The 16,706-nt window shown below is 41.7% G+C and overlaps 1 protein-coding gene across 1 annotated transcript in view; it reads left to right on the forward strand.

Moving 5' to 3' along the window:
* GRIN3A (glutamate ionotropic receptor NMDA type subunit 3A) overlaps window positions 1-16,706 on the forward strand; it is a 68,205-nt gene that overhangs the window by 36,862 nt on the left and 14,637 nt on the right. Inside the window, exon 4 of the mRNA XM_048932405.1 lies at window positions 15,517-15,662. Within this exon, the coding sequence (XP_048788362.1) occupies window positions 15,517-15,662 (146 nt within the window). The remainder of the gene's footprint in view (window positions 1-15,516; window positions 15,663-16,706) is intronic.

Here is a 16,706-nt window from a genome sequence, read left to right on the forward strand (position 1 = left end):
ATCAATTGGAGAAGAACTGAAATATTTTGAAAAACTACTTTTTGTGTCAGAATGACAGAGTACTTTATGAGTAGTCAGTTGATTTTCAGTGTCACTTCTGCTGTGGAACTGTTCATGCGGGAACTGGATTGCATAGTAGACAGCTTGTATGCAAGCTGTATGTATGTATGTATGTATGTATGTAGCTCAGAGAGCTTGATACATATTGGGAAGGCAAGGAAAAATGCAGAAGCAGGACTGCTCACACACACTCTCTCCCTCATTCTCAAGGTGGATGAAGGGAAAAATTTAAGCCTCAGCCACATTCCATAGTTCAGCCATTTTAGAAGACTGTCATGATTTTATTTGCTACTAATTTGTGGTCACAAATAAAACTGAGCAGAAGGGTTTATGGAGAGAATACACAGCTGCAGGTGGCACAAAAGCAGGCATCCTCTTCAAGTGACAGTCCCTCTAGGGAACAGAATGCCAACAGAAAATTTCTCTTGTTTATCTGAAGCTTTCACCAGCAAAAGTTTGATTCATGGTATTGTCCACAATTTTATACTCATAATTTAACTGCTAGTACACAGCTGCAAAACTATCTACCATCAGTCTCAGGTGGCTGAACTGATAAAACATTATGCCAGTGGAACAAATCACCTCAAGAACTCCAGAACCAATCACTTGTTTCGCTTTCATAAAATTTATTAATAAAGGTTATATACATACCTCCAAATAATACAGGCCAAGCTCTATCTTTCACATCAGTAAAACTTTGTGTGTAGACTGATGACCATCCACTTTTCACTTTGTGAATATGATTTCTGAATCACTTCCTCCAACATTTAGAACAGTAATATTTTTTTTAAAGAATATTATTTTCTATGGTTGGCCTAAGGCACTGATTTATGACTTAAAGCTTGTGCTTTTCCCCCTACGTAAAGAATCAGACATAGTAAATCTGTAATTTCATCAAATTAAGCTTCAAGACTGCTGGAATTTCGTATTTGTTTTGTTCAGAGCATACTGGATGAGTAATTGAGAGTGTTTCAGTCCTTGTTTGGTAAGCCTCAACATGGACTTGAAAATGAAGTTACTCCTCTGTTTTTTGTATGGGCATTACCTAATCCATTACTTAATCACATCAGATTACATCCTAATTTTCTGCGTCACTGTTACGACCATGCAGGCAGTTCCTATTAGAGATATTGGAAAACTTCTGCAAATTGTAAGAAGATAGAATTATTCTAAAGCTGCACTGTGAAGCTTTGCCATCAAGTTACAAAATTGAGCACAGTGTTGAAGCATATTGCACACTGCAAACACAGGTCTTAGGCCTGAATAAAGCACTGTTGACTAATGGTTTGGGGTTAATCACCTCAGGGATCAGGTAAATCAGTGGCATTATTGGTCTCTCCCAGACAGACACTTCTCTGCTTCATGGAACAAGGCTAAGATTCTGAATTGTTCCCACTTTCCAATGTAGAAATAAAACAGATAGGTTTTATGAGGGAGGATTACCTCATGTTACATGAACTACAAAATATTTGTAGATATTTTGTTCTCATGATTGCTTCTGAAGTCTTTGTATGATCAGTTATAACAGAAAACGTACTGCTTTAATCTCTTCTCACAAAGAGCTTGAGCTGCGCTCTGACAGAGTTCTCTCTATAATATAAAGCTCGGGTTTGGAAAACGTCTGGAGCACAGCAGTTGTAGAGGTACACCCACCAGTTTGATTAGTTCTTTAAATATTTTTAGGTGATTTAAATATTTTACTTTCTTTTTCAGATCTACCTGCCTCTTCGTCTTTTTGAAAAAGATGGCAATAAGATGCTGAAATAATCTTTTTAATATTAATGTGCTTTTAAACATTCCCCTGCTGTTCCCCAGGCAGATACACTCTTGTACTGTGCTTCTGGAAAGTATTTAAAAAGCAAAACCCAAAATAGATGAGCAGCCTGTTTGAGGTGGTGTAAAACGTACGATTTCCCCAAGCTGGCACCACAGACAGTAAATCCCATGTGAGACTCTAAGCAGGGGGGGAGGGATGGTAAGATGGGAAAAAGAGAAAGTCTTTTTTCAGCATGAGAAACCTGGTTTCTAAAGTCAGTATCGACAGGAGGATCTATGCTCTTTTTTCTGATTAAAAAAATATCCAAGGTTAGCTGTGGCCTGAATAAACAGCGTTTGCCTTTCTGGAGGAATACATGTTGCAGTGGTGATGTGTAATTGACCAAGCAGCACCGTGTTTTAGCAGTTGCTCACGACAGCTCTGAAAGGAGTCTCAGAGGTACAACCTTCTCAGCAGAGATCAACAGAAAATCAGTTGCGGTGATCCGCTGATCACATGGAATGTGGAATGAGGGGTCTCACCAGGGCACCTTCATGTGCTCTGACAAGAAGGGAGTGATGAAATACTGAAATATCACCATGCAGCTTCCAGGAGGCACCAGCCAGGCATGGTGCTACCCACAGCAGCAATGGGCAGCAGAAGAATGTTGTTCTGGGAACAGGCCTTGTGCCTCAGGTTCTTGGTGCGCATTCTCTGAATGAGACCTGCGCAGAATCTTAACAAGGGCAAGCCAAATGTCCGGAGCATCCATCCAACCAGGTACTCCACTGACTCGCGTTTTCAAACCTGAAAGCCCTTTTGATGCTGAAGGAATTAGAAATGCATTTTATCTAATGTCTGTCTTCCAGTCCTTCACATCACATCTCGTGAATAGTGAGCTAACGTATCCAGGCTCTGATCAGCCACAGGTGAAGGCCTGCAGGAACGCCGGGTGGTTGCTCTCCAGGAAGCTCCCACCTCAGAGGCAGCCAGCTGCAGCCTGACTGCACACCTTTCTTTTAGCAGAAGCTGCAGAATACGCACCATCACTGAGCTGCAGAAATATGTTAAAGCGATTTTCTGTCACCTTAAGATCTTACTCTCCTAAGAAAATGGGCAGCTGGGGACCACAGCTGCCTTATCTCCTCCTGTTTTCTAATCTTACAAATTTTATACCATTGTGTCTTCTCAGTACAAACTGGCAAACCCATCTTTCAGGGAAAAAAAACACAAAAAAACATTCACTTGAATGAATCCAGGCTGCTGTTTGAGCAGTAGAGGATAGCTGCAGCATGAATGCAGTTTCAACACAGACGAAGGTTGCAGCAGTGTCCTGAGCCCTCATCTGAAGCAGCAGGCTGCTCTCCGCACCACGGGCAATGAGTTTATAAGCTCACTTGCAGGCAGGAGACAGCAAACATTTAGTTCTGATCATTTTCTACTGCTTTCATCCCTTCTGCTATCTGAATCCTAGGATGTTTTCCTAGTGTCAGATCTCTGGGTGCATAAAAATTCATGGCATTCCTGATTTTCGGACTGCTTGGCAGACTGTCTGTTGTGCAGACCTGACTTCCGTACAAGGTCAGTTATTCATCCTGTGAGCACGCAGACCAGCAGGCTGCCTTGGAGCAGGTCTGATCATTTGTCCTGCCTTCCTGTCACAGCCTGGAAGACACCTGGCACTATTCCTGACATCTCCCCAATCTGTTTGCCACCTTGTTTGTTTTATTGCTCCTTAGTCCCCTGGCCATGACATTATACTAAGTCTGAGTTGAAAAAGCCACCACCAAAAGCTTTTATCCCTTGCTGTGGCCAGGCCAGTGCATATTTTCACAGAGACTAGGTTGCAAAAGGTAACCAATTAAAAATGCTGCTAGAGAGGCACTGAGGTGTGCAAATGGGAATAGATGGGGACAAGACAGGAGACTGCTCTATCTGTTCCCTGACTGACAGGCAGCGACTGCATTACTGCAGTGCAGCAGGCAAGGGCTGAGTAGAGAAGGAGCACGGAGATAAACAAGAGACTTGGGGTACAAAAAGAGAATTTGCTACCAGGTTGCTTTGAAAGCCTGTATCTCTATGGCTTTTGTCTGTTCTAGCCAGTCTTGTGACAAGTTCTAATATTTTATGTCCTAGTTTCCAGTATGGTTTCTGTAAAGCATTACAATCTGCTTGCAAGTGATCTATATCTCAGTGCCACAATCAGGGAAAAGAAGAGATTATAAGTACATAAACAATTCCCATTGCCTTTCTTTGCTCTTTAACCCTGCAGTCTAAGGCCTGGATGCAGGAAAATTTCTCTGTCAAATCTAAAAGGAAGGCTCTGGATTGTAGACTCTCCCCAGGGAGCAGAGTTTGTCAGTGTCAAGTTCTTTGAACAGGGACTTTGCTTTCAGGCTTCTGCTGTATGTCACATGTTGGAAATGTACTGTAAAAGTCAGGAGCATATTGAGAAGCCCATGTTATCTAAGGGAAAATGATCGTGGCCAGAGAACAGAAGATACACTGCAAACTTGTCAATAAGAAAGCATCCATCAGTAGAAGCTGAAGAGCAGGGGGGATCTTCCAGCTGGTGGTCCCACACCTGGCTTTTCTTTCTGCTAATAAAGGTGGCATGCTTTCAGCAGTACCATGAACTTTTCAGGTATTGCTCTACCATTGTCACAGCTGTAAAAGATTTCAGCTTTTCTTTGCCAAATTCATGATACATTTTTGTATCTGTGTATGCTAATTTAGTATGGTGGTGCTTTGATCTCTCTGGATCACTTTGCCTTCACAGTGCTCAATGGTAGTGGCAAAGGAACTCTCCATGCTGTATCTTCACAGAAAATACCATACCTGTTGAGATTCATTTAAGAAGAAGTGCTAGAGCTGTGAGCCCCACCACCTGCAATTTCCTTGCTTTATCTCACCTAAGATGTCTGCACTGGGGACATTATGTGTGATTTACTCAATCTGATATGCTTTCACAGGTGGGAGAGGTAGGCACATCTGGCTGTGAGTCCTCTGTTGAAGACACTTTGGGAAAAGATCACCAAAACTGTTTCCTGAAAGCATAAGCTTCTCTCCATCACATGTGATGGTGTGCTAGCACATCCAGCACTGATGTCTCACAACACTGTAGAAGCCCTGGGGAACACACTGCAGACACCTGCAATCTGACAAGCCCCATCTGCTACATCCTTCCAACCACCATGCTTTAGAATGAATCCTCAGAAATCTCTGATGCTCTCTCTTGGATATTTCCAATCCACCTTCTGACATGCCACCAGAACACATGCTTTTATGAGCTATCTCTCTGTTGCAAGATTAAGTGCTTAGAATAATCGAAGCAAGATGTTTTTGAGAGTATTTTATCCATCAATTCAGCATTAGCAATCAACCAGACTTTTGTTTCTAAATTTAAAGTGTAGTTTGTGAGGTTGCAGACTCTTGTTTCTGATTTATGGAAATCTAAATTAATTTAGAGGCATTATGTCTCTAACTGTGTATCAGCTGAAAACTCCCTGCTGCGTATAGTATTAAAACAGCCCAGAAATAGTAACCAGCTAGTAACTGCAGGTGAGCTTTAGCAATATCAAACCACAGAAGGGGAAAGCTCCAAACACTTTTCAGGCCTATTGAGATTTTCCCATGAGTCCAACAAGCTTTATAGTGAGGCCATAACTGTTACATATTCAAAGGGAATATACATATGTATATATATATATAGATAGATAGATAGATAGATATACAAAGGTTATATATTAAAAAAAGGAAGTCTTGTAAGAATTACACTTAAGCAAATGGACTTAAAGTGCTGTGGTCAGCTGCAGCCACCTAAGAGGAGTCATTGTCAGGAGCACTGCTTGAGCTGCTATTTTAAAATAAATAATGAAATAGCATGTATTTAAATATGCATTAAATGCATTTAAATTGTATGGCAAAAAAATAAGCACAATCTCAATGGAGTTAACAGAAATCTTACTGCTACTATGATATTTTGTACTTCCTAGGACTGTAGAATTCATTTGTTTTTAGAATTCCAAGAAGTAGGCAACAATGTCTATACAGCATACATGTCTGTGCTGGAAGATACTGGACACAGGAAGGTCATGACTGACAGCATCACAGCCTGCTAATTAGCTTACGGTGCTTTTCTGAGTATTAATGAGTCAGTGAACTCAAGAGGACTTCAAATGTCATGGAGTCCAGACAAAGTGCAAAAATCTCAAATGGAAGAGAAATTAAGTATATCATACTGAAGGGTCATATGAAGAAGAGCTTTGCAGACTAGTCTGATATGGGGATGAAGACATCTCCTGTCCGTAGAGGTGAAATCCTAGCTTCCTTAGCACTCCCATGCAGTTTGTAGCAGTGAAAAATGTACTTGTTTAGCTTTCCGTTCACCTTATAAAAGATGTCTTGTAAAGTTATGGCTTTGAAGCCTCAGAATCCTGCTAATTTGGATTTTTGCCATGCTAATATTCTCACAGACACTGTATTGGCCATTCTCCAAAGAACTCTCCTTCTTCAAAACCTGCTTTTTTACACCATTTTGTCAACAGTCATCCTTGTGGCATCTTTACATGTTATCCTCCTGCTTCTCCAGGTCTTTGTCTACATAGAATGAGTTTTTCAGTCACCTACTGCCTAGGCTGCTCTTCACTATGCAATTTGACCCAAAACATGTAGGTAGGGGGATAGAAGGAGGTAAGTTCTCCTGTCTTTGCTCCTTTTGGTGTAAGTTGTGAAAGTTGTTCTTTCAGAACTGGAAGGAGTCAGTGTGTTCTGGGATTTTCCCAGCAGTTTTCATATCAGTATCCTACTCTAAAACTGCAGTATACCTTTATGCCACGTCAGGTAAAAGCAGTGAAAGTGAGCCCACCATCAGAAGCAGCAGCTTATCCTTGATGAGACTGAGATCCTTGCAAGAAATAATGCAGTAATGCGAGCAGAGAAGGACGACAAGAAGATACTACTGAGTAACTGGCAAAGAACAGAGGACAGAGAAGACACATAATGTTGATCTTATCCTGTGGCAGATTGAAGATCATTGTACAGCTGACTTAGCAGGGTGAAGGAAATTTATTACTGCTCACAGCCATTGTGGTCTATAAAAACACACCTGGATGCCAGCCTGTTTCATGATAGCATTCCTCGCTCAGCACCAGCATCATTGGATTTCAGGGACACTAAGGGATCACGCCTTCTGAAAAGAACCAGAAGTTCTCACCAAGTGCAACGAGATTCGTCTGAACACCAATTGAAGTCAAGTACCATTGTCCATATTTCACTGTGCAGAAAGTCATGGCCTCCAAATGAGCCCATCGTTGTATTTTACACCTCGGGCTTAACACATGTTTCACTGTTAAAAAATTCCTCAATTTCTTCTAACCAGTCACCCCACTTCCACCATGACACTGCTGTCTTCCCTTTCCCACAAACTGCAGAATGCTGTCCTTGCCATACCAGCGTTGTACAATGTAGGGATGAGTGCCACATGGCTGGGACTGACAGCATGGCTCTGACCAACCAGTGTGTGACAGCTGGAGCAGGGGGAACTTCTAAGAAAAATGATTTAAAAGGTGGTTGTTTTGAAACTTGATGAGGAAGCTACCCTACATGATGTGCTACTGTGATATTAGGTGTGCTCTTCCAGCCCACAGAATTGGAGAACTCTTCAAATACTTTCCATCAGCAAACATTATAGCCTGGGTGGAAGGCGAAGAGGGACTATAGAACCAGAAATGCCCCATGGTTTTTTTGGTGTAGAAAACATACTCAGCCAAGCAGCTCTCTTTCTGTTTGGGAAGGACTTGACATTAAAGCAGCATTAACCCTATTTACAGAAGAGGGTTATTGGGTATTGGGTATTGGGAACAGAAGAACACAGGCTGGAGCATTTTTATGGTTTATGCTTTATGCCACTAAAGTTAACTGGAAGCAGTGATCTATTGTCTGCTGGGAATTACATCCCTATTTTTCCCTCAGCCTATCAACTTGGCTTATAAATGTTTACACATACTGTCATGCATTTGTCAACTTTTCTGGAATAAACCTCATCTGAAAGATCTCTCTATCCAGACCAAAAGGGTTGTTAAAAACAGAGATGAACATACCCTTAAGTTTATATTCATCACTGTTCTGTTCTTACAGAGCTTATTGCACTAAGATATTGCCCAGAAAACTCAATCAGCAGAGCAATCCTCGGAAATTAATACCTGCTCAGACTCGAGTCCCACTCTGCACCCTGTAGCAAAGCAGTTTCTGCAGCACACAAGAAAGTAAAGCAGATCTTAAAATTTATTCTTACCACTCACAGAAGGAGCCTTTATGTTTTTAAGAGACCTACGTTTGACTTTGTTTTCATTTGCAATCATGTTGATATATAGGAGAAAAAACTCAGTACTGTGCATTGGTTCCCAGATTAAACCTACTCGTTTACTTTAGTGGAGCTGTAAAGATTTATGCCAACTAATGACCTAGTCAAGCTGAATTCAAAATTACAAAAATATTTAACAAAATATGGCATTATCCTGGCAAACCAAGAATCAGCTCTGCTGACAATTTACTCAACAGGGAAAGGATGGTGAGCTTTCAGACATATCCTGCATACACCATCTCCTGGAGACCCTGGGAACACCTCCACATCTCAAGCCCGAACACACGGGACAGCTAAACAAAGCTTACGCTTCCAGAAGTTCAGCTGTGAATTTTCATCTGCTAAAACATGAAATTCATGTGCTTCACTATGAATAATTTCCTTTCATCCCCCTCTGCAACCCATAAATATTCACTGGAGTTAGCTTTTAGAAATTCTTGTAGATAAGTAGGGAATAGCCCATGAACTTGCAGATAAGTTATACTTTGTAGGTGTCCTTTTAAATTTTGTTTGTTTTGTTCTTTTTACTCTGAAACTTTGGTTAGTATCAGCAGTTGCATTTCTTCTGTCAGCAGTCATGAGAAATCTATCATGAGAAGCTATATGACCGTGTAAGTGTGTGGGTTATGTAAGGGAGAATAAAAACCTATACTTCCTAAAGGCTTGCAGCAAAGCAGCAGAACTCTAAAAGCGTGTCAGTTTTTCACAGCAGAGCAGAGCACTTGATGCCACCACTCTCTAGCAATTAACAGCCGAAAATGAACATTTTCTCCAAAGTCTGCAGCAATTCCCTGGTGCAGATCGTGCTGGCACTCACAGCACAGCTGCTGATGGATGCACTGACCATCAAACACTGCAGTAGGTGTTACACCAAGCAACTAACAATAGTATGAGGCAGAGCCACTGAAGCCTTTTTACAACAGTTCTTTCTCAGAATTTTTTTATAAAAGTTAGGAGAATGCTTTCAGCTGTGTTCACCTTTTCTGTACCCTCTTAAAATTGAAAAGCAGTATCACAGGAGGCACTGAAAGCTGAATCTGTGTGACCTCTGCATCTCTAACTCAGGGTGCTGTCACTACCACTGCATCCCACTATATGTTATCCTCATCTTCATGGAGGTGTATTTTGGATGAATGATGAAATCACGTTGATGATTTAAGATACTAATTAGAAACTGAGCTCCAGAAGCATTCTTCCTCCCACCAGCTATCAAGGTGCACAAAACAGTCTTGAATTAAAGTTGATGAGACAGGTACTGCATCCCATTAATCAAATGCTGGGAAGGCATTTCCTAGATGTATGTATGGATAATGTTGATCTCTCTGCTTGTTGGAGATAGCCACGATTTCACTTCCCAGCAGTTTCTCTGGAAAAGACTGTGTTAAGAACTTCCTTATCTCTTTACAGTTCCCTGCAAGCTCAAACTCCACTGAATCAGAAGGAAGCAAAGCCAGAAATCCACCTGGCCAGTTCATGCTTCAGCGTAACTCCTGTCACTTAGAGACCCCACTGTGCTCCATTCGTTAAGTAGTCTTGACACAGTCTGGCATCTCGGTAACAGGCTTCTATTAAAATTGACAAATACAGAAGAAGCATTGCAATCAGGCAATCAGTGTAGCTTCTCTCCCTAATGTACATATGCAGAAAGCTAGTTTCTCAGGAGAACCACAAGGATGTGATACAGAGCTTCCTCAAGAAAAAACTGCTCTTCTCACTGGCTAGGTTCACTACACCTATTCTATTGTTCGCCTTTCTGGGACTGAGGTAAATCTTTTCACTGTATTTATATTCTGAACATGTAAGTTTTCCTACACGCAGCAAAAATACATGACAACCAAAATGTGATGCAAACCTCAAAGTGATGGTAGATAAAGTGAGCAGGGCACCAAAGGGGAAAAATCTTTGAGCCCAATCTAGTTATACAGCAATGAAAGTTCATTCAGAAGCCAGAGTCTGCTATAAAGGCCCCACAGCCTAACAGCCAAACTTTGGATTATGTCAACTCCTAGCAGTATCTCATGCATTTTCAGTTTTAAATCCCAACTTGAACAGGACATTTCTATGCCTAAGTATTTTCAAGTCTAAGTCTAGGTGATCTCAGCCTGGCTGATGGTACTGAATGCAGTGGCACTGTATTACATAAACTGGAATGTGCCAAGTAATTCAAAATCCCTGACATTTAGGATTTTATTTTTCTGTTTCTGCTCCTCTGGTTTTATCACATTGGTATTTTCATGCATAATTGGCACCCCAAGGCATAGATGTATGTACATACCCAATTCTTCTCAACATCTTCCCAAATAAAACACAAGCTCTCCACTTCCCACTCAGCAGATGTTTTAACAACAAGACGAAAACTAAGAACATGCAGAAGTAAGGTGGTAAACCAGTGGAACTGGAATCTGCAGTGAGCAGCACAAACATCATTTTTTAGTAGCACAGTGTTATACAAGAAAACTCGGAGGCATCCCAAAGCTTTTCCTGGAGCTTTCATAGAGGTTGAATGTTCTGCAGAGCTCTGGGTTTTTCTTGGATGCTCCGTGACCTCCTTGCCTCAGCACTTAAGTACTTTACCTCCTCAGCACTTGGAAGCAATCACATTACCCCTACCTTGGATACCGTATTTTCTTACACAGTAAGATTTGTCCTTAGAAATACTAGCATAACCCATGAACCCTACAGTAGATGAACATCCTCAGGAGCCCCAGGTACAGAAACCCTTCTCATTTCCAAAGATCTTTAGCCTTCTGCACCTTTGACTTGCTCTTCCCAGCAGCATTTCATAGGCCTCCCAAGAGTTCTGTCTTCATAGAAGATGAGTCATCTTCCTGATCTGTCTGCCCTAGATCTATGCACCAAGATTGTTAGGTCCTGTATTTCACAGCCCTGCATCTGTGCAGTCAGACTACAGACTGAAGAAGCCGAGTACTCAGCTCCATCTGGTTCTGCATCCCTCTCCTGCAAGGGCTCTTGTGGCCATATTTTCTTTCTTGAGTTGGCCCCAGACACTATCCCAGGTCGGAATGGTAGGCACCACATGTCTCACAGCCTCACATGCAGTAGCTCTCATAGCATAAAGGAGATGGTTTACAAAATCTGGGAGAAACCGAATTAGCATAGCCATTCATGGTATGCACCAGTGCTTCATATATAAAACAATTAATTTTACTAATGCAAAATATGATAGGAGATTTGCTTTAGCAGGAAGATCGGACTCAATCTCCAGAAGTCCCTTCCAACACCTGCAATTCTGTGATTTTGTGAAATCCTTCATCTCGACCATTTCAGCTGCAGAAGTGCAGTTGTTAGCTGGCAGTATTCAATATTCCTTTTTTTAGGAGAGCCACTACCCACCAACACGAAATAGCTTTTTAACCCAGGAAGTATTTTAACTACTCCATAAATCTGGTTTTATGCATACTGTTCCATTGCCAGGCCAGCACAGATATCACATTCTAATGGGATGCAGCCTAGAGCTTTAGTTAACCTCTGGGAATGTCAGGTATCTCTTATGTTCAGCTTTTAAGGTGATAATCCTACCAGCATTATTTACGGAACGATTCATTTTGGAAGGACTCAGTCTGAAAGACTGCAAACCATCCATCTCCCTTCAGTTCTCAACTACGGTTAATGCACCCAGATCCCTCCAGGCGCAGCAGGGCTCTGCTCCATCCTCCAGCAGCTCCTGGTGGTGCTCTTCTGCTTCTCCAGATCTGTCACTCTGCACTGCAGCATGCAGTTTGTGATGGTGGTCTTGCTGCCTGACATCCAAATGCCAGCTCACAGAAGGCAGTCCCACACGTGGCAGCAATACTCAGTTCTTGTGCAGTGCATGGAAGTGCACTACTGGTTGAGGAGTCCTTACATTCAGGAGCAATGATCCTTCTGGAATAAAGAGTGATTTCTTTTTCTCCCAGGCCTTTAGAAGGGAAGTATGGCTGAGAAAGAGATGAATAAAGAGGGATATCTTCTGTATCCTTAACTGTCTTTTTAGTTTGTTCAGTGCATTATCAGAGTGGGAATTTCTTGCTTCATGAAGAGTATGAAAGCTTCTCTCTAGATGAAGATAAACTCTGATCCTTTGATTTCTTACAGCAATAGATAGATACCTGATTTTGGAGGGCTCTTGTAACATTAGCTGAGCTGAGTGCCAAGAAAGCTCATACCACCACTTGGAGATGGATCTGCAGTCATTGCATTTATTTATTTTAAACATAGTAGCATCACCAGCAGATCTCCAGGTCAATGCACACATTTTGCCCAAGGTGTGCTTTGTGATGGTTATTCACCTTAAGTACTGGCTAGGCTTAGAGTAAAAAAAACTCAGTGGAGTTTACACAGAAATGCAGTCTCTGCGTATCTAGAAATTCCTATAATTTGGACAGCTTTATCTTCTGAGTGAAACAGCCTTTATATTTGCTATTAGTGATACCAACACTAAGTAACTGTCTCCCACAATCACCAGTTTAAAAAATAAATCCACTCCTGAATCTCCAGATTGTGATTCTTCAAATGCGGATTTGTTTAGAGTCACGTTTTCAGGGATTTCTCTAAGTCCTAGGCATTAGGATCCTGTTATCTGTTTTTGGAAAGATCTGTTTTTGTTATAGAACTCATCAGGTCTGAGAAACACAGAAGAAACAGCATGAGAAACAGGAAAGAAAAATCTAAAAAGACAATTACTAAGGCAAGACTCACACAAAGACTGCCATTTACCTGTACTGTTAGCATACAGATACTTTGGTTTCCGTCTTTTCACAGAATCTTCCCAGAGATGACTACTGAAAGTAAGAAAGCAACAGTGACACCACAATGAAAGCCGAAGAGCCTTGTTTCAATCCTGAAGTTTTTATCTTCCACTGAAGCAAGTAGCCCTCAGGAGCCTTAGTGGATTAGGCAGCAAGGATAGCGCAGGTAGTCCATTATCTGCTTTTGGCAGCATTTTGCTTTGTTAGTCCGCTGCTCAGTATAGCTGAAAGTAAGCCTTTTCCTCATGTGAATAAGCAGCAGTAAGAAGAAAGCAGAAGTGACAAGAGGCATACAGGATTAGAATACTATGAAGATTTATCCTTCATAAAAAGAGTCAAGAGTCACCAAATACAGACTTGCAGACGCATAATTATTCTTAAGAAAAAACATAGAATGCTGGAAGCAGGAAGAGCACTGTGTTCACTGTGTGCACTGCACAACTTTCCTATACAGACTTTTCCAGACTTCCCACCAGACATATGGTGTTGCTGGAGACAGGATATTAAGCCAGATGGACTTCTGGTCTAAGCCATGTTCCTCTGTTGTTATTATTTGTGGTGAAATTTGACAATATGCCCAACATAGAGCAAAGCACAGAGAGTCCTACATAAAACTGTTGGGACAGAAAATTAAATTGAGATAGGTTCAATTATTTTCTCTGTTCCTGTCTTCCCATGGAGTCTAGAATTGTTTTGCTGGTGACAGAGCGAGATGCTTTCCAGTGAGCTCAGGCATCAGCCATCTCTGTCTTCAGATCAGTTGTTGCACTACAGTTGCCATTACTGGGTGGACCACAAATGTCACAGCAAACACCTAAGCTGACTTGGAAGGTTAATATAGGTCAGAGTCTAGACCTTGTGATGTTGTTTCTTTCTTCACTGAAACTGACAACAAATAAAACCTGAAAAACTGACATTTACTGTGGTGATTACTTCCTAGGACAGCGTAAGTACATAGAGCCTGCCCAAATTCATTCTTTATGGAAGTTATCCTTGATGTGTGGAAGCTAGACTAGACCTAGGTGGACAACATTGTGCTGGAAAGCTCCATGATGTATTGTCACAAAACCACTCTCTGTTATTTATGTCTTCTGGCACTTAAATGCTGCTTCCACACTTACAGGCAAGAACATTTCCCTCTGCGCCCACAGACCTTCTGGCACAGTGTGCTTGGTGGCCAGCTCCTGATGGAGGCAGTCCTTGCGTTGTGCATCCTCATGTCATCCAGGCCAGGACAACTCAAAAAACATGTTCAGACTCACTCCATGCCCACAGATTTGCAGGGCTTATTTCTGGGTTGCGACACAAGAGCCAGGTCAGCAGAGCACAGTGTGGAAAAAGCACCTGCCCACTTTCCAGAAATAAACTACAGGTTCCACGATAATCAGAATACCATTGAAATACCCTTCCTATTCCTTTCAGACTGAACTAGATGATGATGAGTTTACATCATACGTGTTATTTTTCTAAAAGCCAGGAATAGTCTTTTATCCACAGTGTCATTGAAGAGTGGGCAAAGTCTTCTGTACAACTTTGTGTTGCTCTGCACTCTCTTTTGCATAGATGATAATGCAGGGAGACAGATGGATTGGCAGAATGCCTCTCTGCTTGCTCTTCGCAAAGCAGAGCATGGCCATGGTGAGATCATCATTACAGACTGCTGTGGAGACCTTCAGCTTCCTAGGAAGCAAGCAGAACCCATCTTCAGCCTTAGCTTTACTGAGCTCTGAAATCTTGACTTTTCGAAGGCAGGCACGTTGCTGAAGGCCTTCCAATTAGCCTGCTCTTGGCAACATGCAGCTATCTTGGGGCAGTGTTTGACTTACTAGAGGGCACTGCCTGAACCATTAAAATTTCATTTTCAGGTGTATTAAGTGCTCCCAAGACAAAGAGGATACTGTAGAAACACAGGTCTCTGAAATTTACGAACATCTAAGCAATTCCAGACTTTAATACAGATGGTATTAAACTGCTTGCCAGTTGTGAAAAGGATGCACAACTGTGTCTACGTTCTGTACAAAAATTGTGTATAACTGGCTGTACTGTGGGTGGTGTTCTCCTTTCAGCCAAGGAAGACTTAATGTCCACAACTATTCAGTCTCAGTTTCTCTGCAGAGAATGATAATAAAGACAGAAGTGGTCTGGGACTTGATTTCCCAGTTTCTAGAAATGAAAAGGAGGTGTTACCCTTCTGCAGAAGAGTAAACTTCATTCTTAAGGAGTCAATATTATTCCGTAACAGACTGTGCTGTCTAACCAGAGCTCCAGGAAATGGGTCCTAGCATGTATGGAAGGTTGTCCTGATACTTGCTGAAACTTTGACTGACAAATTATACCACACTTAGATTGTGGGGTCCTAAGTGTCTCAAGGGAAATATATTTCATGGTGTGAAGAAAATCCTGAGTACATAAACAGGCTGATGAGTGATCCGGTAAGTCTGTGTGTACTTCAGTGAAATTACAAGCTGGCTGTAGGAAAAGATTTGATACAGGCCTATGAGCACTGAGAATTTCTGACAAACGTTCACAAATGAGACCAAGTTACCCTGTGTGAATGATGCTGCTAATCTGTCATTTCACCTCCTTAGCTCCATCACCCGTCCCAAGGGTTTCGCTTTGGAACTGTGCGAGAAAGCAGCGCAGAAGACTACGTGAGGCAAAGCTTCCCCGAGATGCACGAGTACATGCGGCGGTACAATGTCCCTGCAACCCCAGATGGAGTAGCATATCTAAAGTGAGCCTCTGCATGCAACAGCACATCTGGTCCATCGGCCAGAACACACAGCAGTGAGGTGGTGATGAGCTTCCCACTTTCACTTCTGCAAGCATGTGGTCACCTACATGGAGGGGTACTTGGAGAGCACAGGAAGTGGTATATTGCGTTAACTGCTAGGCTGCCATCAAGCATAGGCAGTGTTTAAATTCTGGCAATCTTCTGTGCATGGGAGACCTTCACCAGGCAGTGATAAACGCTCAGAAAAAAACATTGCTGTCCAGGCAAAAGTTGAGAATGAAGATCCTTAGCATCTTCAGCATGCTAGTAGGAGAGTTTGTCAGGGAGAACCCTTAGAGCATTTGTCATTAAAATGAATAAAAGTATTAGACATGTAAAAAGTAACTGAAACTTGCTTTAGGTAATCATAATGTCCTTATGTTTCAAAGGACAGTTGTGGCTATCAATCTGGAATCATACAATTGATTCTTTCTGCTAGGACACTGCAGAAGTGATGACACACCTGAAATACCGCATTTTAGCACAGAAGTTGCATAATGGATGGACTCAGGAATTTCCACCAGAAGTTGCTTCTTTTTTACACATTTTTCCCAGAGCCATCCTAATGATAAAATACAGGCAGTCCTTTGCTTGAGTTAAGCTGGAATCATTCTATAAAATCAAAAAAGTAATGTAACTTTTCGTCAGGAGAACATCCTGACCCTTATAGAGACAAGGATGAAGATGGAAGGTGCAGCCCTTTGGTCAAATGAAAGCACGCAGTGCAACTGTTCTTTTGTACCGTCAGCTTTTGTAGGTGTGCTATTCACTAATTATTAGGTTAGTAAAATTGAATCCTCTGCGTTCACAAAGGCTTAGCACAGAGAAGAGCTGATCTGAGAGAAGGAAATTAATTTACCACATGCTCAGGAGAAAGGAAGAGGAACACTTTTGTATGAGTTATCCTCTTGCATTTTTGCTCTAATGATCTCAATTTCGACATCACAAAGAAAACCAAGACAGCACAAGTGTATTAACAATTTTGTTCTTCTCTTCCAATAATGT

This window comes from Lagopus muta, chromosome Z, assembly GCF_023343835.1.
Source record: "Lagopus muta isolate bLagMut1 chromosome Z, bLagMut1 primary, whole genome shotgun sequence".
NCBI lineage: Eukaryota > Metazoa > Chordata > Aves > Galliformes > Phasianidae > Lagopus > Lagopus muta.